This window comes from Aythya fuligula, chromosome 22, assembly GCF_009819795.1.
Source record: "Aythya fuligula isolate bAytFul2 chromosome 22, bAytFul2.pri, whole genome shotgun sequence".
Lineage (NCBI taxonomy): Eukaryota > Metazoa > Chordata > Aves > Anseriformes > Anatidae > Aythya > Aythya fuligula.
Genome location: NC_045580.1, coordinates 7490954 through 7516453, shown reverse-complemented (window position 1 = coordinate 7516453; position 25500 = coordinate 7490954). Strand labels below are relative to the sequence as shown.

The window sequence follows — 25500 nt, the reverse complement described above, 5'->3', positions numbered from 1 at the left end:
GCTTGAGACAGACTATTCATAGAAGATTTGGAAAGTGCACATTGGGCCAAAAGTTATTTTGAAATAGATTAGATCTCCTGCTTTAAAGTGAGAGTTTTATGAAAAGGAGTCCTGTTGGTACACACAGTCCTTCTGGCATTACCCTGTCCATAACGAGGTGCATTTTACTGTTGGATACATCAGGGGCTCTCTCAATACATTTAACAGCCTGAATCAAGCAGTGATTTTGAGGGAAAACAAAACAAAACAAAAATCTTTGCTGGCTTTGAGAGCAGAGAGAAACATCATTTTCTTTGCTTTTAAGTTTTTATTATCTGCTTCTACAAAGGCCTTCTCAAACCAAAGCAAAAAAAAAAACTTAAACTGGAGGGGCACTGGATGGCAAATTACAGACCTCATCTAATTAAGGTAATGTCAGAAAGCTTAGAAATTATACAAGGCCTTAAAATCACATCCTGATGTAATTAGGCCACCCCTTGAGCTCTGTTGATGCAGACTTTTGGTTCAGTGCCCTAAACAGACAGGATAGTAAATGCCTTTCATTCTGGGACCAACCTCATAGCATGAGGTTTATTATTGACCTTGTTAGAGTTGGTGTTTGGGCAGCGTCCACAGGGCACAAAGGAAGAGCAGAGTAAAGATTAAGAGAGACTTTATTCTGCCAGGCAGTCCCTAAATCCAACAATAAGGATCGATTCAGATTTGTCAGCTGTGTGCAGAAAAGGTGGTGAATCCCAGCAGTTAAATGAGAATAGCAAGGACACCAAGAGCTGGCAGGAGGTTTGCAGTGGAGCTGCTGCTTTTCTTCCACCTGTGGACAACTTTGCTTAATGACACTTAACTGAATTATCAGTCAGCCTGTTAGAAGAAGGGCTGACCCTGGAAGGGTGTTTTCCTCCTGAAGGCAGCATTATCACTGGCTGTCGATACAAAGCACAGAGATGTTTGCTCCTGACCTCTTCATCTCCTTTCCCATGAGCACAGTAGGGCTGAGGCACTTCTTCAGGGTCCGGGCTGGATAAGTGATCTGAAGTGGGCTCCTGCTCTGAGAAGCATATTTGCTGAAAGGCATGAGAGTGCTAACCTGTAATTTGCTAGCAGAAGTACCTGCAAGTTGTTGAATGCCTTACAGCTGGGGGTGACCTCTAGTACCTTGCTTTAAAATCTCTCCTGCTCTAAGAATTCCCCTAGGGCTTGCAGCAACGTAGATGCAAGCAGTGATCTGCCTGGGAGATGAAGCAATCCAGGCTCCAAATTCTTTCAGGTAAGGGCTCAGTGAGGTGAGGAGCTGCTCTTCCAGCTCCATGGTACAGGCAAACGTGGCCTTTTTTTGGAGTGCAAAGCTGCGTTAATATAAATAGGATTAAGCTTAACTCCGCCATAATCCTAATAACCTCTGCTCTGTATAGTAAATCGTAGACTAGGCTGATACGTTTTTCCTCTGAAAAGTCTGGTTTTAAATGAAATATTGCTGTAGGGCCAGAGCTTAGTGTCTGCTCCCTTAAGCCTGGGATATAGCTGAACAGAAGCTCAGTCCAAAATGCAGGGTAGAAGCAGAAAACTCCTGAGAGGTCAGTGACTGAAGGAAGAATTATTCAGGGAAAGGTAAGGGACGAGCTAGGCAGAAAAATCATTTTCTCTCTGATTGCTCCTGGATGTAGCTGTCAGCCAGGCCTGACTACAACCCAGCAAGGGAAAGTTCTTGGGGTTGTAAAATCCTGTGCAGTGTGGAGCTTTGTAGGAAGCTGCATTCCACAGTTAGAGCATCCCAGGAGTTGGTGTAATGGGTTCTGCGGGACCTTTTCCCTCAACTAGCAAGGCAAAAGCTAAACAGGAGTAGCACTAAGAATGTGAGCAAGTGTCAGAGCGAGGGACCTGAACAGCTCTGGGGGACTGGGTCCAGCCACAGAGACTCACTCTGCATCCTTCACCTGGTCTGGGGTGTGCTCTGCTTGTCCTGCCTCCGGGATTAGCACCTCTTGTTGTTAATTACTCAGAATGCACAAAATATAATAGCCTGCTTTGTTGTCAGGAAGTGGTGTGAAAGCCTGGGTGGAGGAACAGGGACCACAGTCTTGGATAAAGAAAGGAGGAATGCTTTCAGTTGCGTTGCCCACCTCCTTCCTCATTCCCAGCCTCATTTTCTTCCCTCTGGGAGTCTGCAGCTCAGGAGCTCAGGCCCATGTGAGGCTGGATGGGGCACATGTTGCCTGAGCTGCAGTGCCTGCGGCAGCAAATTGCGGTGGGGCATCTGCTTTTGGCATGAGCATCTGTGTAGGCAGCTGATGAGCACAGCCTGGGGAGTATTTTGGGGGGGTGGTGGAAGAGGCTCTGTAGGGTTGCTGTTCTCTTGGCACAACAGATCGTAGCAACTCTCAGTTTTGCTTATTACGTGCTGGAAGATAGCTGGATTACTTTCCAGAATTGCTTTGCAGCAACCTAAGACTCTTGGTAAAGCCGTTAGCTTTTCCAGTTTTTGGACAGAAAATCGGGAAATGCTGCTCAGTCCAACTGTCTGAACTTACGCAGGAAAATCTTACGCTTTAGTGGAAAAAAAAATTACACCGCTAACAAAATGTAAGTCTACAGCATTACAGCAGCTATGGTGTGAAATTCTCTCCGTTGTGACCATGACATCCATATTCCAGTGCCTCAAAATCTCCTTTTTAACAGGCATTGTTTAAAGTGTAAATGCACTGGGCATTAGGAGTGTGTTGTTGTTTTTTTTTTATTTGTTCTAATAATAACAATATCATTCTTACGCTTTTAAGAAACGGAGACTAAAAGATTGCCAGAAAGATTTTATTTATTTTTTTTTTTTTTATGAGTACATGAAGAATGCTGAGAGAAGATAAAAAGAAAGCCAACTGCTTAGTGAGTGAGTTGTTTTTTTTTTTTTCCCTTTGAGTGAAAAGGGAGGTGCCTGAATGGAAGAACCATATAGACTCATATAGAATCATGAGCTTTCTGTAGGCTGGAAGGGACTGTGCCCTTGTGGAATTACTACAGTATAACAGCCTGGTTCAGAACTTCATAAAATAATTTGAAAAATGACAGCAGGATAGTAAACAGTTTGAGGGATTATTTCCCTCAATTACATAGACTTCAGATGCAATTTTCATGCAGCCTTATTTAATACATCATTATTATTGAATCTAGGTGTTTTTGTAATGGTGCTGTGTTACTGTAAGTAAACCCACCTTTTTATTTCTACTGGAACTTGCTTAAATTAATTAAAGCTTTACTGAATATGGGTAATTGAAGGCTTGTGGCCTCTGGCTGTGGAATCGGGCTGCTGTGAGGCTGGATCTCAGTGCCCCCACCATCAGGTACATTTGAGCTGTGAGCAGCAGAGGGGCTTCTTGCAGTTTGGCAGGAGTTATCAGTGCAGTTCTGGAAATAAGAACAGCATCATGAGCTTGTACAGGAGAGAGAAGCCACGACTTGTGGACTCTTTGCAGTCCCCAGTTAGCTTAAGCAGCAAATAAAAACCTCTGAAAGAGGGCAGGCAAAACTAACATGTGTTGTTACCATTACAGGCAAAGGAGAGTGCGCAGACCCCATCCACGTGTCAGGCCAAGTCTGCTCCAGCAAGCTCTGCCACTTCTGCTTTTTTTTTTTTTTCCTCTTTTTTTTCCAAAAGCCATCAGGCAGGCCCCCAAGCTCGTGTCCTGCTTTCCTGCTCCGCTGAGTAAGCAGGATGGGCTGAATGTTTGTGCAGGCATCTTTCTGAACCAGCAGACCGAACCGTGGCGTGGTTAATGTTGGATTTCCCATGCCAGGATAATTACGAGTGAAGCTGTGATCAGATTGTGACTTTGATGGGCCGTAAAAGTGTAAACTCTGGCATTGCTGAGATAATATGGAATGAGGTCTTAAAACCTGCTGCATGGGCAGAATAATGGGAAGCTTAGTGAAACAGCAGGTAATCCCATAAATGGATCAGTTTGTTTACCTTCCATGTGTCACTCCAGCCCTGCCCAAAGGGATTTCAGTGTCACCAAGGCTCCTGCTAGCCATTGGGGTGCTAGGGGGTGGGGTGGAAAGGAAGAAGTTGTGAATCTGCTCATTTCTGTTTAGCTGCATGTGCCAGACAGGTCCCATCACTGACCAGCATCCTGAATTTCTTCCCCTTGTGGCAGCACTCACAGCTCTGTGGGGCTACGACCTGCTGCAAGGATGATGCTCTTTGATGTTAGGTCCTGCAGGTGCTGAGTCAAGTCATTTTGAGGGGTACAGGGCCCTGTACAGAAATGGAGAGCAGTGTATTAGAAATGCCCATGCAGCTCCTAGGCAATGGAAGAAATGGGCTGTACAACAGGGTGACCCTTCCTACTCCATGGGTTATTTCAAATAAGCCATGCTGGGTGTGCAAAGGAGGCAGGCTCCTTTCTATGAAATCTGTCCCAGTTGTTTCTTGTGATAGATTGCAGTTTAATAGGAAGTAGTACCGGTTTTCTTGCTTCTGCGTTGTGGGTTTTCTGCTTTCTAGATATCTGGAGGGGAAAAAAACACAGGGGGTAGGACCCTAAATGCTGTGAGTGACCCCGTTCTGGCAATGTTGTGCTGCCTGCCTGTTCGTCCTGTCCTGGCACAGAGTGAGCTGCACCACAGTGTGCGGTGATGTCAAGTCCGTGCTCAGCAGGCTTCGGGGATGAGACCATTCCTTTGTTTTCAAAGGCAAAAGACAGTGAGATTTGCGAAGAGAGAGAGTAAAGTAAGAGCTATGCAACTTCCCCCTGAAAAGGCAATGATGTGCAAACATTTTGGTTTCTTTTCCATTTTCAGCAACAGCTACAGGCATATGTGGCCTGGGTGAATTCCCAGCTGAAGAAGAAGCCAACAATAAAGCCAGTCCAGGACTTGAGACAAGATCTCAGAGATGGAGTCATCCTTGCCTCACTTATTGAGATTGTAGGTCAGTAATGCCATATGGCACTGTTTTTCATTGTGCAGTTTTAGATCTTGTGTAAAAAGCTGGCCTTGGCTCCGACATCTGTCAGGCAGACTGGCGGACGTTAATGAGCATCAGAGCTTGGGGGAGGGCTCATGTTAAAAGAAAACAATCATAAAGCAAATCATAAAGGCAATTCTATTGGGTCCATATGTGTTAGCAGTCAGTTACAACGCAGCCACATTGCAGACCTTTTGAACTGTGTATGTGGTCTCTAAGGTAACCTGTGGCAGAGACGCCAGAACTGATCAGGGACCGTGTTAACCCCCACAAGGCTGGAATGGAGTCATGAAAGGATTTGCCATGTCGAGGAATGGTGTTAGTGCATGGCATTTATGGAAGAGTGAACTGCTTGCTGAGATACTGATATTTATAAGAAGAGAGAGCAGCAGCAGCTCTGGGGGATAATGCTGTCTGTTTCTCAGCAAAAGAGTCTAATATTTCCACACAGAAGGTCACAGTGACTCAGGAGTAATCATAAAATAATGAAGTATGCATAAAAATGCCCCTTTTCAGACAATATACTGCAAGGTCTGCCTCCAATATAGTTATTCCTAGTATTGAGTATCTTAAGCAGGACAAGAAATCATGCATGTCTCCTCACAGTCTGACAAGACATAAAGTTGACCCCCACAGCTACAGCAGTTCCTGAGGCAGCACTAAGCAGTATCCCCTCCAATAAATTTCTTTTCACTTCTTTAGCTGGTGAGAAGTTGAATGGCGTCCAGGTCAACCCTACCAGCCAGCAGGAGATGAGGGAAAATGTGGAGAAAGTCTTACAGTTCGTGGCGTCAAAAAAGATCCGCATGCATCAGACATCAGCAAAAGGTACTTGCCCCTGGCAGATGACACATATAATTCAACATGTTGAACACCCAGTTCTATTTTTGCCTCATATCAAACAGAAACAGATAATGTGTTATTTTGTGGGGAGGTTGTTTTTTCCCCTCCCTCCCCTGTGGCTTAGTAACAGGTTCTGGGTTGCGTGATACTGTATTCTCGACTGGTTTTTGTTCTTGTGCACTGTGCTGCTACCAAAGTGCCTTTTCCTCTTTCACTGAGCAATGAGAAGACCAAGTGATGGTGTAACAGGGGATACAGACTTAAAATCTCTCATTTAAAGGACATGTAAACCTGTTAATGTGGAGTGAGCCACAGGAAAAATATTTCTGGTCTGCTGGCAACCTCTGATGCTCTTTCCAATCGCCTGCAAATAGGGAGAAAACCCAATATGCAAAATCACATATTTATGGCATAGTTTAATCATGTATCACAGGGACTGGGGCGGGGGGTGGGAAGGAGGATTTGAGGTAGAAAATTGCCCCTGATCCTGTTCTGACAGGATCCTGGGAGGGGACACTGTGGCCCTTCAGATGAGAGAGGAAGGTGGGAAAATACTGAGACAGGCTGTATGGAGTGCATCACCCTTGTTAGCAGAAGAATACAAGCTCTTGGTTTAGAGGTTTTGGGAAATGCCTCGTGTGAGATAATTAAAACTGATTAATTAACATTCGGAAGGTGCTACAAACAGTTTAAGGTACCCTGTTACTAAAGAAATAGGGTACCTTATTCTCTGGTTCTCCGGTCTTTAGTTTTAAAAAAGAACTACAAATCCCGTGTGCTAATTGGAGTGGCTGCCAATACAATGGTTGCCTTCAGTCACTGCTGTAGACATCCATGGAGCTTTTGGTAATTATAGTATGCTGTCATTTAACTGGACTATTAGCTGGAAATGGCCGCAGAGGGAAGGCTCAAGTCTGTTCAAAGCACTGAAACTTGGAATCAGTTGGTGGCAGTTGGTTTGCTGCTCTGTGCAAAACGAGCAGAGCTAAGTATGAGTGCTGTAACTCAGTCCTTTTTGCATAGTCCTTATTTACTGGCACGGTCCTGCTGGGTTTAATTACATTCATGCTTGTTGGTCAGAAGCAGCTCTGGTGGGACTTGATGTTAACATTACCCTCCTTGATTTTATTTGCCTCGTGCAGATATTGTCGATGGGAACTTGAAATCTATCATGAGGCTGATCCTTGCCTTAGCTGCTCATTTCAAGCCGGGCTCGGGAAGAGCAATGAATCACAGCGCTGCTGGCGTGACGGGGAAGAGCTCGTCAGCATCGTCTGCCAGCCACAGGCCTCGCTCAGCTGCTGCAGTGGCCCAAGGGGCGGTGGCAGCTCTGGCAGATGTTCGTCAAGATGTCTTGCAATCTGGCCGGGATGTTTTCCGGCACAGACAGAGGTAATGATTTTTTATTCCTGATTATTAGAGGTCAAGTTGTGTTGTCAGGTGGACACCGTTCCCTTTTAAGTAGATGTCTCTTTATCCCAACAGTTCCTGATGTAAGGTATTCCTATTCAGTGAACATGTAGAGAAAAATCACTTCTGCCTCACTGAAACCTAAATTGGTGGTGTCCTAACAAAAGGGACAACTGATCTATGCTGGATGCCTCATAATGAAAACTGCAGGCATCCCAGGTCCTCTATGGATTTTACGGCAAAACAACTGTTGGACCTGCGTTAGTTCACAGAAAAAGAACAGTTCTTTTTGGCTAAGCCAGAGGGAGCTCTGCTGCCTCGTTTATCCTAATTCACACTGAGGATAGTGCCCTCTTGGTGTTGTTTACTTGCAGACATTCCCATTTTGAGTGAAACAAAACAAACGTCTTAACTACAGGTGCTACTTACAGCTCTGGGAGCAGTTATTGCCAGAATTGTGGTGTTGGTTCTGTTGTACAAAGTGGTTTTCTGTGTTGCTGTTCACCCCTATGTTCCACTTACTGCTGTGTAGGCAGATGCAGTGTTGTGTGCTGTTAATCAGCTGATGCATCCTTCCATGGAAGTGGAGGAGTTGTGGTGATAATGAGGGGAAATGATCCACGTACAGAAGGAATGTGTAATTCTGAAAAGCACATTTAACACTTGCAAAAGGTGCTATGTGGATTATAATAGTAATGACAGTTAAATGGAAGCCAGATGGCTGTCTTTTGAGGGTTTCATTTACACAGCTGAAGGTCATTTGCCCATGTTAGATTGGCTCAAGGGACTACCCATGAAATAATTTGGAAATGAGACCGAAATGGTATATTTTGTTGATAAATTAAATATTAAAGGTTTCTCTTGCGAATTCATCAGGTCAGGAGATCTTCAGCAAAGCCAGTCCTCATTCTGTGTGCAGATTCTGTTATTTTCCTTGCCTTCACAGAGCTTTTCTGTTTTTCTAGTCACAGAATAAGGGTTGAGTTTACAAGGGGACTTTGTGGTTGCTTGCATTTCCCTCACACCAAGAAGATGAGATGAAGCTCCCTGATGGGAGAACTTTCTTAATGGGAAGCTTTCTAGTGGTTCCCCCCTTCCTGCCTTCCATTCATTAGCTTTCCTCCCCTCCTCCTTGGAGACCAGAAGCATTCCTGCTCCTTCTTCACGAGGCTTCACTCATTTTGTGATATTTATCTCCAGAAACAGCAGCATGGACGAAGAGATTGAAAACCCCTACTGGAGTGTCCGGGCACTGGTGCAGCAGTACGAAGGGCAGCAGAATATTGCCTTGGAGTCCCACTCCTCCAGGTAAGGAACTTCATTGCCCAGATTTGTCCTGTTGTGTTCCTTTGTCTGGCATTCCTTAAAATGCCCTTTGTCATTGTGATCTGATTAGCTCTCAAAGAAAAGAGGATTCCCAGTGTAGAGTCTCCTGTCTGATCAGGAGAATGAAACCCTGGGAACCAGCATGGAGAAGTGGTTTACTGTCATTTTTTCCATAGATGACATTGGTCTCATCCATGATGCGATCACATAGATATGAGCTAGGAACTTCTGAGTTACAGTTGCTCCAAGTGTCCCTCCTGGAGACCAGAGGAATAGGATCAGGAAACACACAGCTAAAGGTGACAGGCACATGGAGGTGACAGGCATGTGGATTTGAATAGTAGTTACAGGAGTACACCAGTCTTTAATCCAAGCCTACAGTCTCGAGGAGATCTGTAGCTGTGTCTTCATTGCCATCGTGCCCTCATCCATCACCTTTAATTGTCTCTAGATTTACAGGTATCTCACTTAGCCTTCTATCCCCCAGACTTTCACATTAAATTATGTAACTGAAAAATCTCCTGCATGCTGTTGTGAAGTCCCAAAAGTCAGAGCTCACTACGGTTTATGTGAGAGTTGGCTTTGCCCTTTAAAGTAGGACTTGGATCCTGAGAAGTATGTGGTCTGCGTTATAAACAGTCTGCAGCCTTGACTGCGATTCTTGACTGCCCAAGTTAAGCAAGGTCAGGCTGGGGTAAGCGGAGGGTTTCTAAAAAATGGGACCTGTAGAACCCAGGATTGGCTAGAATGGCAGGATATAACATATTTCCAGTATGAGACAGTATAACTTGCAATGAGAACCTGGGCAGTGTGTGCCAGTCACAACACATTACAGCGGTGCCTTACAGGCTCTTCTCACTCCCCTTTGCTTTGGGGCAGAAATGAAAACTCATGTCCCTATTTACTTGAGCAGTGAGAGGAGAAGGAGGACAGGTGGCTATGTTGTTTTATTTTCATGGATATAGGAGAGAGTGTAGCTGAAGGGACAGCAGAATAAAAACTGTACTGTGGAGTAGCAGCTGATTTACTGTGGGTATATTCAGAGTAAAAGACAGCCCTTTTTCCCCGGAGAACTAGAGACTAGCTTGCAAACAAAAGACTGTATGACTGAACGTATTTGCTCTCCCTCTGGGTATGATGCTTTGTTCCATTTAAGCTCTTCTGGAACACACTTAGAGCTGCATGGGCATGGCTGCAGATCTTCGATTCGGTTTCTTAACCCCAGTGTAAGTACCAGCTCTCATTCATTGCCTCCTTGTCCTGCCTGGACCATCCCTCGAAAGTGCCTCAACGGGGCACTTTTATTTTCCCTTCTCGTGCAGGAGTGAGGAGGTTGATTTTCTTGGGGCAGATTGGCCCTGATAGTTTCTCAGCAAGCAGGATTTCTCCACAAGATTTCTTGGGCCACTTTTGATGCTCCCATAGTGCAAGGAGGCCTCTGAGTACCTAAGCATTAGTGTCACTTAGTTCAACAGATTAGATGGAAGGAAAAAAACAAACAAACAAACAAAGAAAAAACAGAATAGTTTGTACTTGTGCTCAAAATTTGCTGTATCAGTGTGAGGTCTGCTTTAAATACAGACATAAACATTTGGATGGGTGTGGAAACTCCATGTGAGCCAGTACTGGACCACTGCCTCCACATGATGTCAGTAGAGAGTGGACTTTGAAGCTGTCATTCGAGGGAGGATGGAAAAATTCTGGTCCTGGCCACACAATTTAATGGCTGATGAATGTCACAGGACTTTGTTGATTCTTGAACTGTGATCTCAGTAGGACAGTGAGTGACACCTGCTGCCTCCCTCCACTCCTTGTTCGGGTTAAGGTAGCCTATTTTACAGGTACTTTCCTACCCTATCAGGTATTGTTGGACAACAGTTGTTTATCTGTTTGTGACTCCATTTCGCTGGTGAATGAAACTTTATGTGCACATCCTACATTGCTTTGTTTTTTCTCATACAATGCCATGAGTTTTCTTGCCATATGGTAATAGTGATACTATCCCTGATAGGGCAATAACACAGTAAGAGCCTTTATGTAATAATTAACTTCCACAATTTTCTATTTAATGTGAATTCAGAACATGTTCCACGATGTAGTTGAAAAAATCTACAGTGAGTTATCTTGATTTATCTTTTTCAGTAAGAATTATTCTATTTTTTAGTCTGTTTCTCCTTGCAACTTATAAAAACGGTTTTGTTTTCCAGGGTGAAATAGCACAACTCCACATTGGAGCACGGTTCATATTGTAGGTGTTCCAGATGTGAGTTGATGTGGGTGGATAGAGGCCCAGGGCCGAAATAGCGAGGGCTGAAGTGCTTGGCAAAGCTTTACTGTGCTCTAATTCTAGAAAAGCTAAGTATGTGGGGCTCGGGAATAAGTAAGGAAAAAAGCAGACAAACAGTCTTTATGTTGGTTAATTTCATTGATGGGAGCTGCTTTTTATCTGGAATTATGGATCTTGAAAGCCCAAGATCGTTTTTGATCCACTCTGTGCGCATATAGATCAGGAGCAGAACGGAGCCCCGAGCCTTTGCAGCCTGCCCGTTATTTTTCCTCTCCTAGAGCTCTGCTAATCCTGTGCTATGGGGATGCACAGTCAGCCACTGCGAGCTCAACAGGAAATGATCAGAGATTGCATCAAGCTGGAGCTAAAACAATTTTAATTAAAGCTGGGAATATGCAGTGAGACATAATTAAATTTTAATCGCAATATCTTGAGAGTGGGAATATTCCCCATCCAGCGTGTGGATTTGCTACCTTGGGGATGTGGGTTGGAAACAGCATTGTCTCTAGCAGCAGCAAGGCCCAGGAGAGAGACTGGGAGGGATGCACAAGGTGCAGGTTCTGTCCTCAAAGGGTTAGACCATAGCTTTGAGGGCTGGGGTAATGATACTGTTTTTTGGTTTTTGTTTTTGTTTTTTTTTTTTTTGCATGCAGTGCTCAGCTGGGGAACAGCTCCAGGCTGCCAGGCAGGAGAACTTTTTCTGTAGCCTCCAGTCAGAGCACTTGTGTATGAGCAAGGAGAGAACAGATTGGGGCTTTTGTGGTGAAAAAGCATCCAATGCTGTTAACCAGAAGCACAGCAATTGCAAACACAGAGGTTGGCCGCTGAATTGCGGGAGGAACTGCCAAGTGGGGAAGGATCTATTTATACTGAGCCTTACGAAATCGGGAATACGTTGTCCTGTTACAGGGCACCAGGCACTGCCTGGTGCTCAGAAATAAGGCTCAACAGAAGCAATATTCTGTATTTTGCTTTGGCTCCTTGGTGCTCATAAGGACTGGGCTTGCTCTTAGCTTCGGCTGGTGATCTGCCAACAGAAACTGGGAGCAACCCGACCTCCAGCTCCTGGGGCTGTCCTCTGCAGACACCAGGCTTGGCGATGAAAACAAGATGCTTGTTTCTCTTCCCTTATAGCCAGGAATGTGCTAGCTTAGCTGTGAGCCACATAAAGAAGCCCCTGCTCTGTGGCAGCAGCAGCCACCCCTCCATCTCATGCTGCTGCTGCTGGATCCGTCCCAGGGCAGCATCTCCAGCCTGGCACCAGCAGTAACACTTTGGAGAGCTCACAGCCTGAAGAGCAGATTTCCAGGGACAGCAGCTCTAATCAGCAAAGGCAATAGAAATGATTCATGGAAAAATTCCCCAAATCAGCCTGATTCCCAGGCCAGCGAGCCCCTCACGCATCCCTCCTCCCTCTCTCCTCCCCTTCCACCAGCTTTCCTTCCCTCCCCCACGCCGAGCCAGGCTGCTCGGAGAAAAGGCACAGCCTGTGTGACAGCAGGAGGGAGAGGGAGCTGGAGATAGCAGCAAGAAGAAGCCGTGCAGAGGGCTGAGAAGTGCTGCATGCCGTCTTCCAAGGCAGCATCCAAGCCTGGAAGAGCAGGGAACCTACTGCTTGCAGCGTCTCTCGGCGCTTGGTTGGCATCTGCAGCAGGTGCTGGGAATCTGAAGAGGGCAGAATGGGCTGAGAAATGCCACCGGCAATCCAGATCAGTCCGGGTGATGCAAACAACTGGGTGTGCGGCTGACCAAAATGCAGCAGCAAGAGACAAATAACCCGAGAGGAAAATCAGCAAAAGCAAAACCTGGGCTGCAGAATTCCCCTGGCTCTGGAAGCAAATCTGTGCACAGGGACTGCTGATCTGCCATCAGGTGGCTTCTTGCAAAGACCCTGAGTTTTTTTTGGCTGTGAATCTTCTCAAGCTAACGTGAAGATTGGCAAATATTCCTCCGGTAGTTTGACAGGAGCTGGCATCTTCTGCGCTGAATTTCTGAGCTGGTGGACGGACGAGGCATGTCTGTAGCCAGCATCCTGAGGCTCCCCAGGAAACGGATCCTGTGAGGCGAAAGGTTAAAGTGGGATCATGGGAGGGAAACAAGTCAAATGGTGAGCGATTGTTGCCATTGTCATTTGAAACAGCAGGGGTGGGGTGTTTATTAAAATTATGGGAGTTGGAGCTTATCATTGGAGCTGTTTCCCTAAAGCTTTGACTCTGCAGGCACTGACAGCTCTGGGACTCAGCTGAGCAAGGATATATAGGTTAAGAAGCCAAACAGTGGTAAAAGGAATAAAGTGTAACAGTTTGCATCATAAAAGTTAAATAGCTTTAATTTCCCAGCACTTATTTCTGCATGTTCTAATCATGAATTGTGATGTACTTTAAAGAGAAAATCACATGAGTGGATATTTCATCCTCAGATGGGCTTGGTGACTGATACAAAAAGCATAGCAATGTTTTCAGCTTTAACTCACTGATGGGATAATGAGTGGGGCAACCTGACCTGTGGCACTGCTTCATCGGGCACCCGAGTGCATTTCAGTGGCACTTTCACTGTGTCACTCAGTGGCAAGCAGGAGCAAGCGGCTGGTTACAAGTGGCGTGTACAACGTGTGCCTAGTGAAGGAGTCCTGTAATGGAGTTAGTCTTCCTGAAGGTAAATCTTTGAGCAAAACCAGGTGACTTGGAGGCCTTTAATGATCACACACACCCTACTTCAGCAGGACAGGACAGGTACTGTGACTGTTACAGATCCCCATTAGAAGGTGGTTATTCTTGCATTTAGTAAGTTGTCTTCATCTCTTCCTTTAACGTGGTGAATGTCCATTCAGTTTGGACCTTTTAAACTAGATGGTTTGAAGCTCTGTAACATAAACGAGAACTCAGCTAGCACTGCCTGTGGGAGTGGACTAGACAGAGCTGCAAGCAAGTAGTTTTCATCTCGATTGCAAGGCTTTTCAGATTCTGGGAGAGCTGCAGAGTATGCAGCAGCAGTGCTGGAAAGATGTGGAGGGCAAGCTGCTGAAACTTCTTATTTTTCTGAACCTATTCTGTTATTTTTCCACATTGTTTCCTTTTTGTTTTCTGCCCTTTGTTTCTGTGTTGTGGAGAATGAAAACTTAACTCCTCCTCACACTAGCAAGGATTAGTTCCTGAGACTTTGGAGGTATGTTGAATGGGTCAGTGAGCTTCAGCCACCTTGTCCTGTTGTCTGGGTGATGTGCGTAAGAAGAATTTCAGAAAAAAAAAGGTTGTGTTTGGACCTCACAGTCAGCTGAGATGACTCCACTGAAAATATTTGGGTACTTTAAAGAACTTTTAACCTAAGAACACAAATGAGTGTTATCTGACTAGAAAATCCAAGAACAAAATATTTTTAAGTTTGTTCTCTGATTGCAGGGGTGCTTTTGAAACCCAGGGGTGAGACATGAAGAAAGCAGGGTGGCTTTTTGTTTAGCTTCCAACATGCATAGAAGGCTTGCAGCAAATTGTTTCTGAGCAGACCTTAAAGTGTGGTCTCATTCCTGTGTGAGTGTTTGTAAGTTCTGTGGAAGCAGCAAACTTTCTGTTAAGGAAAATGAAGAGACACATTGGGTTGCTTAACAATTAGCTTGCTGTCACACTGATGTAGAGTGATTGAAAAGTTAGATGCCAAGTTTGGTTTCTTACTGGCTTCCCTGGTATGCAGATAATTCTGACAACGAGACTTCCTGCATATTTACTTTTATCTTAGATAAGGGTGATGTTGATCAGCACTCTGAAATAACTGTTTCTCATTTCCTTTGCAGTCTCGCATCACCCAGTCCTATCCATAGCACAAAGAGCGAATCCACTGTAACCCCGTCAGAGGAGAAAGCAGGATATGTGATTATCCACACTGAAGAAACAGAAAGTAAAACAGGTAGCTTGCTGAAAATGCTTCACAGCTCACACTATTATTGGGTTTTGATTGCATCACAAACTTGCTGGGAAGTTCCCCAGAGACTGAAATGAACGTGGAGAATAGGTTGCTGGGTATTGCTTTGTAAACCTAAATCTCAAAACTGTGAGCACTGCAGTGATGCCATGTCTGGCAACAGTTGTACAGTCAATGTCTGTGAGGCTTGCTAGCTAATGCTTGGAAAACAAAAAAGCTCTGGAGAAGGATTAGGGGCCATGTTTAACTTTCACTGTAGGGTGATGCTTTCATCACAGCATCATTTGGCTGTATTGAGAGAAGGAAAAAAAAACTCTCAAAATCCCCTTAAAGACACAGTCCATGGAAAACTGTAAAGCCCATAATGCAGAACTTCACTTTGTGTAAGCGTCTGTGTGTACAGTGTGTCTGTACACAGGATGAGTGACTTTTCGCAAGGAATTGAACTATTGAAGTATTGTTGTGGCTTTTGCATTGAACTCAACGTTGTGTTGCCACAAATGCCCTCTGATACGGTCAGTTTGCATTTGAAATTTTCATACAGATTGAAGGAAGTCTTTTTGAAGAAGTTCCTGAAATGATTTTTTTTTTTTTTTTCTTTTCAGGGACATAGCCTAATAATAGCCCTTCCTGGTTAGCTTCCATCCCAAGAGCAAACAACAGAAGCTCTCCTAGGAAATGATTTGCTACCTCAGACAGTATAACCTACCTCAGTGCTCCTTTGAAAGTATTTGATGACCACCTCAGCAGGTGGGGTAGCTGGCAGGCTGGGGCTCTTCCTTGTATTTTTAGCAGCAGCACTGTGTCTGCTTGCTGCTCCTGCAGCAGGGTACTGCAGCTGCATGTCTGTGGATGCACAGCACTGGCCAGTTTCATCTTTCATCAACAAGGTAGCAGGTATTCCTGTGACTAGTCCTCATCCAAACTCATCAGATCCAGCAAGTTAATGAAGGGGGAGGATGCCAATCATCTTTGATTTACGTGTGCTCAGGAAAGTTTCCTTTGTGTGAAAAATGAGGCATAAATAGCAGCTAGAAGACATGCTAGTTTGGCAGTGATTGACATTGTGGACAGCAGGCAATTACTGTGTTGTGCAAGTCTCTTTTGGATCGCTGTCTGTCATGACCACATTCAGTTTGTTTCTCTTCCAGAAGAGACAGAATCTCACTTCCAGCCTGACTGGCAAGCAGGGAACCCTGTGTCACATTTAGAGAATTCATGGGAGGAGCAGCTTTTGGAACAACAGGACCATTTGGAAAAGGAAATGGAGGAAGCAAAGAAGATGATATCAGGTTTGCAGGTAAGAGATTTTCTTTTCAGCCAGATTTCCCCTACATACTCTTTTTTTTTTTTTTTTTTTTTTTTTTCTACCAAATCTATCTGGCAGATAGGTTATCTTGCAGCTGAGACACTGGCCTGGAACTTGACAGCTGAGTGAGAGTCCTGGCCCAGTAAGGTCTCCTGCAGTGACTGTGCAGAAGTCAGTTAGTTAGTGGGGACAGTGGCTCTTCCCTGTCGTGCCCCGTGGGATGACTTCCCTGGGAACAAGGGAGTATTTGATAGTGCTTTGTCATAAGCACCTAACACACACTCTAATATCTTCCTTACCTGCAATATTTAGGATGTTCCCCATCATTATATACCATGCTTAATCAAGAGAGACTAGACTGGGAGGAAGCATGGCTGCAATTTCCCCAGTGCCTGCATATTTACCAGCGTTTCAAAGAATCTAACATCAGTTTGTGCAATTCAGATAGAGCCTTTTCTGTTGGTTTTAGTTCAGGTTTCTCCAAAACTGTGTTGATGTAATTTGAGGCTCATATTTGGTGGGGAGGGAAAAAGAGGACTACAGAAAGAGAGATAAAGCTATGGAGACTAAAGGCCAATGGTCTTGACTAGTGGTATTTAGGTAGATTTTAAGGGCACACCAAATGCAGGTAATCACAGAATCACAGAATTTCTAGGTTGGAAGAGACCTCAAGATCATCGAGTCCAACCTTTGACCTAACGCTAGCAGTCCCCACTAAACCATATCCCTAAGCTCTACATCTAAACGTCTTTTGAAGACTTCCAGGGAAGGTGACTCCACCACTTCCCTGGGCAGCCTGTTCCAATGCCTAACAACCCTTTCAGTAAAGAAGTTCTTCCTAAAATCCAACCTAAAACTCCCCTGGCACAACTTAAGCCCACTCCCCCTCGTCCTGCCACCAGGCACGTGGGAGAACAGACCAACCCCCACCTTGCTACAGCCTCCCTTGAGGTACCTATAGAGAGCGATAAGGTTGCCCCTGAGCCTCCTCTTCTCCAGGCTGAACAAGCCCAGCTCCCTCAGCTGCTCCTCGTAGGACTTGTTCTCCAGGCCCCTCACCAGCTTCGTCACCCTTCTCTGCACCCGCTCAAGGAACCCCTGCAGAAAAGCCAGAACAAAGCCTGTGTTTAGAAGTTGATTATTATCAGCTTGTCTTTCAGTTGGAGTCCAGGTTGTAGCTGGGTTCACTGGCCTGGTGCCCTGTCCTGTGATGCTATGCTAAGCCCTGAGTGTGCTATCACCCTACTAAGCACATATGTTACTGTGCAAAACGATAAAGATGCAGCAGTATTTTCCCATGGGCTGGGGCTCCCATTCTTCCCCAGGACACTTAGCAGCCTGTGGGTTTTATTAGCAGCCTGGAAGAATAGAGCAGTCATTCTGTGATTTGTGATCGGAAGTAATGCAGGGAGACAAGGAATGTTGGGAAATCAATCAAGTTCACAGAGCTGATCAGGGGTCACGCAGGCTTGCATCAGTCTTTCAGTGAGCTTAGCTGAACTATAATATTTGGCACGTTTTCCTCCCAGGACCATTTATTTGTGGGATCTTTTTCTCACTGCCCTGTTCAGTCCCTCCTTGACCAAGTGACCTTCAGCCCAACACATTTGTGTGAGTTTGTGTGACTCTGCATGGGGAGTAGAGCCTCTGATCCATATGGTAAAGACCCTGAACTCTCTCAGGAATATTCCTTTCTGTTTGTGCTGGGAACCATACTGGCTTTCAATTGTAAATATTTATGTGCCAGTAAACAAAGCAGAGATTGTGTGAGAAGCATAGGCAGCCGGGAGGGTGCTTTCCCAGTGGACAATGGGAAGGAGACAAAAGGCTCCAAAAGAAAATAGATGCTTGGTGCACTGGTAAAATCCGCTCACATTATGTGCCCACTGGGAGCAGGGAGAGATAGCTTGGGAAGGACTGGCATGTCCTGCTCCTCCACCCTAGCCCCACGTTTCAGGACTGAGGGCGAGCAGCTGGCATTGCTGCCCCCTGATTCCCTGGGAGCAGGAAGATGCAGCTGTTGTTGCAAGCCAAGAAATTGGATTTGATTAATTGATCTTTTTTTTTTTTCTTCCCCCTTCTTGCTCAATATTTCACAGCCATCAGTTCACGAGAGTTTGATTGAAATATCAGGGACCTGATGTATGTCTGCCACATAAGGAGCTAAAACCATGACAGTTTTTTCTGTTCCTGTCTGATTCCTGCTTGAATGTCCTGCTGGGCAGGCTTTGGGATGCCCTCACAGAACAGTTTCCCGATGAGCCTTTGCATTAACTGAATACAGATTGCTGTCTGTCTGCTGTTGGGCAGCAGTTGCAGCTCTTTGATGGGAGATTCTGTCAGCAGGCAGAACGCGACCTGTCGGCCTCGACGTCTTTTGGAGCTGAGCTGGAATATTGCTGCAAGTGGGATATTTTGTCTGTAGCTGTGAAGTTCAAATAGAAATAAAACAGAAAACTAACTGGGAAAAAAAAAAAAAAAAAAAAGACATCAAATTATTGACTGGTGTAACATCCTGGCAAATACCAAATGTCTTTGAGTCCTGGGAGTCAGAGACAGAAAGGTCAGCGTAAATGCCACCAGCTAGAGCAAACTGGTACGGCATACTCTGCTGGCTATCTGAGCAGTCATGCCTGTCACACTTCCTACAGTGCAGGATTTTCCCTTTTTCAGGCTGGATGTGGTTTACTGTGGAAATTCTGGCATCTTTCTGCAAACATGGGCTACTTTGGAGCTGCTGAAGGAGTTAAAGGCTGATAGAAGCACAGTATTAAGCACAGGGTCTAGCTTAAGATTTTTACTGTGTGGGTGAGGGCTTTTCCCTCACTTGGATGGCACTTCTGGAGGTGTCCTGGTCTTTTCTAGCACAGAACAGCATTAGGCTTCCCTGCACATCATGTTTCTAAGGTCTGTTGTAAATATGTGGTTAGAACTGTGTCTTTCAGCAGGGGACAGACACTTCAGTCTCATTCCAAATCAGAAGCCTCACCATGTAAGCACGGATCAGTCTCTTTGCTATGGACTTCAAATCTGTTATTGCAGTTATTTTCCTTTGAATTGTCTAAAGAGATTTTTTCTTCATCTTCCCAGGCTTTGCTGCTCAATGGATCTTTACCTGAGGATGAGCAGGAAGGATCCTTTGAACTTTGTGAGCATGGAGCCTGCCCTGAAGAGCAGCTGGTGAGCACATTGCTATGCTTCCATTTCTCTGATCAAACAACCTCAGGTAACATTCTGCCACAGACAGGTGTTTTGCACAGTAGTAACCGTGGTGTTTTGTGTTCAGATCATAATCCGAAGTCGTCTGGACCAGAGTGTGGAAGAAAATCAAGACCTAAAGGTTAGAGGATGGGCAGATGAAGAGAAAAGAGGTTTGGGGTCGGGGGGAGGGGGTGCAGGGGTGAGGTGCATGTTGCATTAGAGTCCAGCTCTGTACCCATCTCCTGCTGTGTGGAACCTGTCCCTAAAAACCTGAAACCCAAATTTACTGACCTGGAGAGCACTAAAGGTACTTGGCTAGGAGGTGTTTATTATATCCACATACCCATTATACCCATATATCCATTAACCACTAATACGGATACAGTGGCTAATAAAAATTTGTGGGGATAGCATCAGAAAAATGCCTGCTACTTCCCCAGTTTGCCTCAAGCCGCTGCTAGTAAAGGCTGTTTCTAAGAAAACAAATATTTAAGTATTACCTGAATTTAAATGTACCCTGAAGTAGATTTGCCTGCATGCTCTTGAAGCTGGAGAGATCCAGGTTGTAGTAGCTTCTCAAAATGTTTTTCTCTGGCCAGCTGTTAAATCTCTAGCCATATCTGAATAAAAACAAGTAGCAGATAAATGTAGTAAATAACCTGTCCTGTCAAACCTGCCTTAGTCAAATTTCTGCTGATGCTGGCCCTAGGCCCAGCTCTGATTCTGGGAGCGAAGTACTTGACATTGGCCTGAAGGACAGATTTGGGGGATGAAGAATGTTTGTTTGTTTGTTTGTTTTTTTCTTCTCATGCATTTAATAGCAGGGACTTAGAGCTGCTCAGGTTTTTTTTGCCATGGCTGTAACTCATTAAGGGGTCTCAGGGTCTGTCATGCTCTTTGATCTGTAGGAAGAAGTGGGGTGTACTTTTGTCTGAAGCATGTGTCTGGGGAGAGAGAACACTGACTTGAGATGATTTTGAAGGGGTGACAAGATGCCATTTAATCAAATTCTTTTGGATTTACAGAAGGAGCTGTTGAAATGCAAACAAGAAGCTCGAAACCTACAGGGGATAAAGGTGAGGAAAGGCACTCTTCGTGAAGTACAAACAGTAAAGCCATGGGGACTGCTGCAGCCCAGGAGTAGGGCAAGCAGCAACCATACACATCTGAGGAATCCCAAAGAGGGGACGGAGCTATATTAGGGGAGTTTTAGGTGGGGGATCCTATGTGCTGTTTCCTGCAGTTGAGACAGGCACAAGGAGTTAGGTCTTGTGGGTTCTGTCTCTGTAGGATTATGGTCCAAAGTCACCTTTATTTTCTTTTTCACCTAAGCAAAATATGAGGCATGGGATTCCTGCTTGGTTCTTATGACTTTGTTTTTCCACTGTCCTGGGGTGTGCACAGTAGGGTTGGCCCAGTGAACTCTTGACAAGAGGCAAAAGAGCTTGGAGGCATCCTTGTCCTCTTCAGCTGCAGCATTTTTCACCTTTTTGGCTTGTTTGTTCAGTTTATCCCTCTAGAGTTACAAACTCACCATAGTCGACTCCTGAACAGAGGTATGTTTAGAGCTGCCTGTCAGGCTTCTGTGAAGGAAGACAGCAGCACCTCTCCAAGGTAGAGCTCTCAGCTTCTGGGTAATACGAAATGAAAGGTGCAGAATTAGTCCTCACTCTGGCCTCTTCAGAGAGGATTTCATTGCACAATTAGGTCATGCTCAGAGCTTAAGTTAACTTGTCCCTGGCTGACCTTGGCCTCTTACCCTCCTCTGGATGTTGCAGATGTGTGGCTGGAGACACAAGCTGTAGGCCACTGAAAAGACCCTTGAAGACACTGCTATTTTTTCCATAAGGGCACATTGTCAGGACATTTCTGGAGCAGGAAGTTCAGGCAGCAGCACAGAAATCCCTCTGTCAAAGACAGCTAAAATGTTGGTAGGGAAACCACTACTGGGCAAGAGCAAGGCAGAAAGACTCTAGGAGCCTGTTGGGGCAGACATCTCTGTTATCTCCTGCTCTCTCAGGACCTTGGCAACCCTTCAGCACTGTGCATAGCCAACATGTCATGCTACTGCTCTAGGTGACTTCCCATGGAAGGGTTTCTGCATTTGTCTGCACCTTCCTATACAAGCACTTTTCCTATAGATGATGTCTTTTCCTAGGATGCTCTCCAGCAAAGGCTGGCTCAACAGGACGCTTCAGTTCTTCAGCTAAAGCAGGAGCTCCTGAGAGCCAACATGGACAAGGAGGAGTTGCACAACCAGAATGTGAGTCACTGTGCTGCTGAGGTTATTTTGGGAAGAGACTAGGGGCCCTGGAGGCTCCAGCAGCCAGAGGATGTAGTTGGTGGTTGCAGCGTAGTTCCTGGGGTCGTGGGAGATGGAATGACCAGTCAGAGGTCTCTGCACAGTAAACACTGCAGGCTGCTTGCCAGCTGTCCGGCTTGCTGGAGTTCCCTGTTCTTCACTCCCACTTCCTGTCCTCCAAGGCCTTCAGCTGAGACAGGGAGGGGCTTTCCATGGTGTTTTCAGTGCAGTTGGATTGTTTCTTCCTCATCGTGCTCCCTGCTTAGCAAGTGGCGCTTTGACAGGTGGAGCTGTGATGCAGTGTCTGCCTGGAGTGGGCAGTGCAAGGAAGGAGCTGCCCTGTTCATAGGGTTGCTGTCCTTAAACATCAGCTCCCTCAAACCCTGCAGCTGTTTGGTCTCCTTTTAGCAAGGAGCAAAGAGGTTTGCAGTAACTCCCAAGGAATATGAGACCTCACAACTATCTGTTTTTCTCTGCAGGTTGACCTTCAGAGGAAGATTGAAGAGAGAAACCGGCTGTTGGCAGAATACAAAGTAATGGAACCTCTCTTTTCTGGGAGCTTTGCTGGGGCAGCATCTGGTGGTTCTCCTGTGAACGTGATTGTTGTCTCCCTGGCACTCAGTCACCTCTGAGAGTGGCACTGTGGGTGGTGAAGAAATGGCAATAGCCATGGATGTTTGTAATGAGGTGGAGGGGTCAGGTAGCTTTTGATAGTGGATTCTTCATTGTCGTGTTTTTTCTGTGATGGCTTGCTGAATGTCTAATGTGTGCACAAGCCTATCAGGTTAGGTTCTGTCATTTGATCACCTACTGATCCCTCAAGAATCTCTTTTCTTTGCATCAGTTGTCTGGCCTCAGTAGTGGATCTTTGTTTGGCAAGGGGACTTCAGGCAACAAAGACCTGACAAACAAGGCTCTGCAACTCTGATCAAACATTTAGCTAAAAGCAGACAGACTGTGTAGGTCAAGCTGTAGAGGAGCCTGGTCCTGGCAGAATACACAATCTTTCCTGCCATAAGAGAGATGACTGTGAGCCTTACTCGCTGTCCCGTTGATTCCTGTGTTACAGAAGGAACTGGGCCAGAAGGATCGGCACTTACAGCAGCATCAAACCAAACTGGATGAAATGCTAAGGCAGCTTTCTGAGGCCAGCTACCAGCAGGTATGGATCAGGTGGGCTGCACCGATGCCCTAAGAGCATCAACCTAGCACAAAAATGAGCCCATAAGGTTAACTTCTGTTCCCTTTTCAGGTGGATTTGGAGCGGGAGCTGGAGCACAAAGAGGCCCTGCTAGCTCACTGCATGAAGAGGGAAGCTGAAGAGGTATGGGAAGCCTTGGTCTACCCATCAGACTGTCAGAGTGATGTTTTTGTCTAGCACCCTCTAGCTACCTATCTCCAGAAATCTTCATCCCAGAGAGGCCAGGCTCAACGCGGTCTGTTTGTCTGTGCCCTAACCAAGGCAGGCAGACCCTACAAAGCATGCAGCTTACCAAAGATCTCAGCAGTGAGCTCTCTGGCTTAGCTCCTTGTGTCAAAATCCTGGGCGAAGTTTGTGCTCTGTCCCATAGGACTGCCAGCACACACCTTAGTGAGTGTATTTACCTGGTAGAAGGTGCTGGCCAGAAAGTTTTCACGTGGAAAGTTGTCATACCCTCTTGTCCCTTTGAAGATGGCAAACTGGGATCTTTGGTGTACTCCTAACGCTAACATTCCTAGCATCACATGCATCTTCCACCAAACAGGTGATGACATACAGCAGTCACAGTGCTCAGAGCAATGGCTTCCTCCAGACAGCAGGAAAAGGAGCTGCTCCTGCAGCCCACCGAGGGGTAAGTGCACTTAAGGGACATTTTCCCAACCAGATGTAGGCAAAGGTTCCAGGTATCCTGGAAGCTGTTACCTTTTAAATTTTTTTTTGTATTGTTTTGTTTTGTTTTTCCCTTTTATAAAGCCTGTGGCTTTAGATGGGAAGAAAGCAGCCTGGAGATAATCTAATTAATTTGTATTCTCTTGGCAAGACAAATGACTTGCAGCTTGTTCGTGATGCACTTCGTAGTCTGAGGAACAGTTTCAGTGGCCATGACCCACAGCACCACACTATTGACAGCCTGGAGCAGGGCATCTCCAGCCTGATGGAACGGTTACACCGCATGGAGATGCAGAAGAGGCAAGAGAGAAGGGTAAAAGTTTCCTAGTGTTTGGCTCTTGATTTCTGTCCCTCACACACAACCCAGAGTTTACCAGCAACATGACTCCCAGCTGGGAAGTGACACTGTTCTCACCATTTTGGCTTTACACCCTAGATCCGGGGAAAATCACCAGCAAGCAGAACAACAAATGAGTGTAGAGACTCCTGGCCTCCAAACTCCAGTAAGTGCCTTTCAGCTCCTGCCCTCCCACTGCTCAATTCATTGCTCAGATTTCTTAGCTAGAGTCTAGGACATAGCATCCCCTTGAAAATCTGGCACCCCAAGCTTATTCCCTTTACCAGAGCTTACTTTCCTATCTTTATTTGCTTGCTGTACAGGCTAGACTTCACTGCAGGGGAAAAGGACCAGAGGCAACCTACAGCTGCTTGTTTGCAAAGCGCCTTTACAGTGGGAATCTGTCAGGGCCATTTGGGCAGTACTGCAGTAGAAGTAATTATGACAAATAATTACCCCTGGGATGAGTGGGAAACGTAACGTAATTTCAGCTTCCCTGCTGGTTTGCACCATCTAGTGGACATGTAACTGTACAGTTGCCTCCTCCCCTACTTCCTGCATCATGTCTGGCTCCTTTCATATATGCAGAACAGCACAGCCCTCTGTGACACCATGTTCCCTGGCTCCAGCTGCAGCAGCTCCACGTTTGCTTTTCACTATGAAGGCTGTTTGTGCATGTGTTTTTTGTTTGTTTGTTTTTCCCCGGGGTTGGTTTTAAATGTTGCCTAGAAAGTCTGTGAGGTTGCAGGGGACTCCAGGTACTGGGGAAATTTAGAGGCCACCTTTCAGCTGCATTACAGCAGGTTAGTCTGGATGTATTTCATGTGGAGGAATGCAGGAGGGGAACTCAGAAGTCTGAAGTGGGGTTTGGGGAAGAGTTGATGGTTTTCCTCCTTCTCCCATAAACGGCAGTTATTAGATCAGCCACTGTCATGCATTCCCTGCATGCATGCTGTATTTCTCCCTTTCTCACTGAGCCTTAGCAGACTTTCATCACCTCCACTGCAGCAGGAAAATTGAGTCTTGCAGCTTCAAACCTAGAATCCCTCAGGTGTAAAGAGGTCTGTGAGGTGGCTCTGAAGATTTGTTAATTAAAAAGCATTTGACTTGGTGCCCATACTGTTTTCTACATGCTAGGGCAGTTAAAACTGTAGAGTCACTCAATGTGAACGTTCCCCTGCTTCAGTTTTTGGCACAGCACATTGCAGGGGCAGAGGAAACTAGGCAGTAGCCAGAGGGAGAGAAATACAAACAACAGAGAAAAATCTGTGCACAAACACCTATCCTGCCCAAGCTGAATGGGCAGGTGGGAGGTGACAGATAAACTTCCGCCTTAATGATGGTGATCAATCAGAGCATTTTGCTCTACTCATCTGCAAGTGAAGGCAAGTGATAATGTAGTTGTGTCCCCAGCCAGTAGGATGGAGTCTATTCATTCTCCTCTGCCAGAAAGGCTCTCCTGTCACTGCTGAGGTAATGAACAGAGTGCCTGTGGAGTAGATGGTAGCAGCAAGCTGCTGGGACAGTAATCCTGGAGGGCAGTGCTAGGCAAATCATCTAGGCTAATGCATTTGGGTGTGTTATTACCTTAAAATGCAAAGTTTTCCAGTAAGCATTGGAATACCTGGTTCTTCCCAAGGGAAAATCCACCCTCATAAGAAAATGTTCCCACCTCCAGGTTCTTTGCTGTGGTAAGTTTGATGCTGAGATCATCTCTTGTCTCCCGTGGTGGCAGGAGGCAGGTTG

General features: G+C 45.7%; 1 protein-coding gene across 3 annotated transcripts in view; it reads left to right on the top strand.

Moving 5' to 3' along the window:
- The window catches only part of DIXDC1 (DIX domain containing 1), a 36363-nt gene that overhangs the window by 6098 nt on the left and 4765 nt on the right, over positions 1 to 25500 (top strand). The window contains exons 2-17 of one of the 3 annotated variants that reach the window (XR_004254136.1): positions 4789 to 4918; positions 5657 to 5782; positions 6940 to 7189; positions 8408 to 8515; positions 14608 to 14720; positions 15887 to 16035; positions 19135 to 19224; positions 19331 to 19384; positions 20271 to 20321; positions 21404 to 21508; positions 22027 to 22080; positions 22617 to 22709; positions 22800 to 22871; positions 23293 to 23379; positions 23569 to 23730; positions 23854 to 25445. Coding sequence is in view for 2 of the 3 variants with exons in the window: in XM_032201778.1 (XP_032057669.1) it covers positions 4789 to 4918; positions 5657 to 5782; positions 6940 to 7189; positions 8408 to 8515; positions 14608 to 14720; positions 15887 to 16035; positions 19135 to 19224; positions 19331 to 19384; positions 20271 to 20321; positions 21404 to 21508; positions 22027 to 22080; positions 22617 to 22709; positions 22800 to 22871; positions 23293 to 23379; positions 23569 to 23730; positions 23854 to 23920 (1711 nt within the window). In the remaining variant the exon portion in view is untranslated. Of the gene's footprint in view, positions 1 to 4788; positions 4919 to 5656; positions 5783 to 6939; positions 7190 to 8407; positions 8516 to 12315; positions 12928 to 14607; positions 14721 to 15886; positions 16036 to 19134; positions 19225 to 19330; positions 19385 to 20270; positions 20322 to 21403; positions 21509 to 22026; positions 22081 to 22616; positions 22710 to 22799; positions 22872 to 23292; positions 23380 to 23568; positions 23731 to 23853; positions 25446 to 25500 lie in introns of those variants that run through there. The other 2 variants (XM_032201778.1, XM_032201779.1) reach the window with 2 other exon arrangements.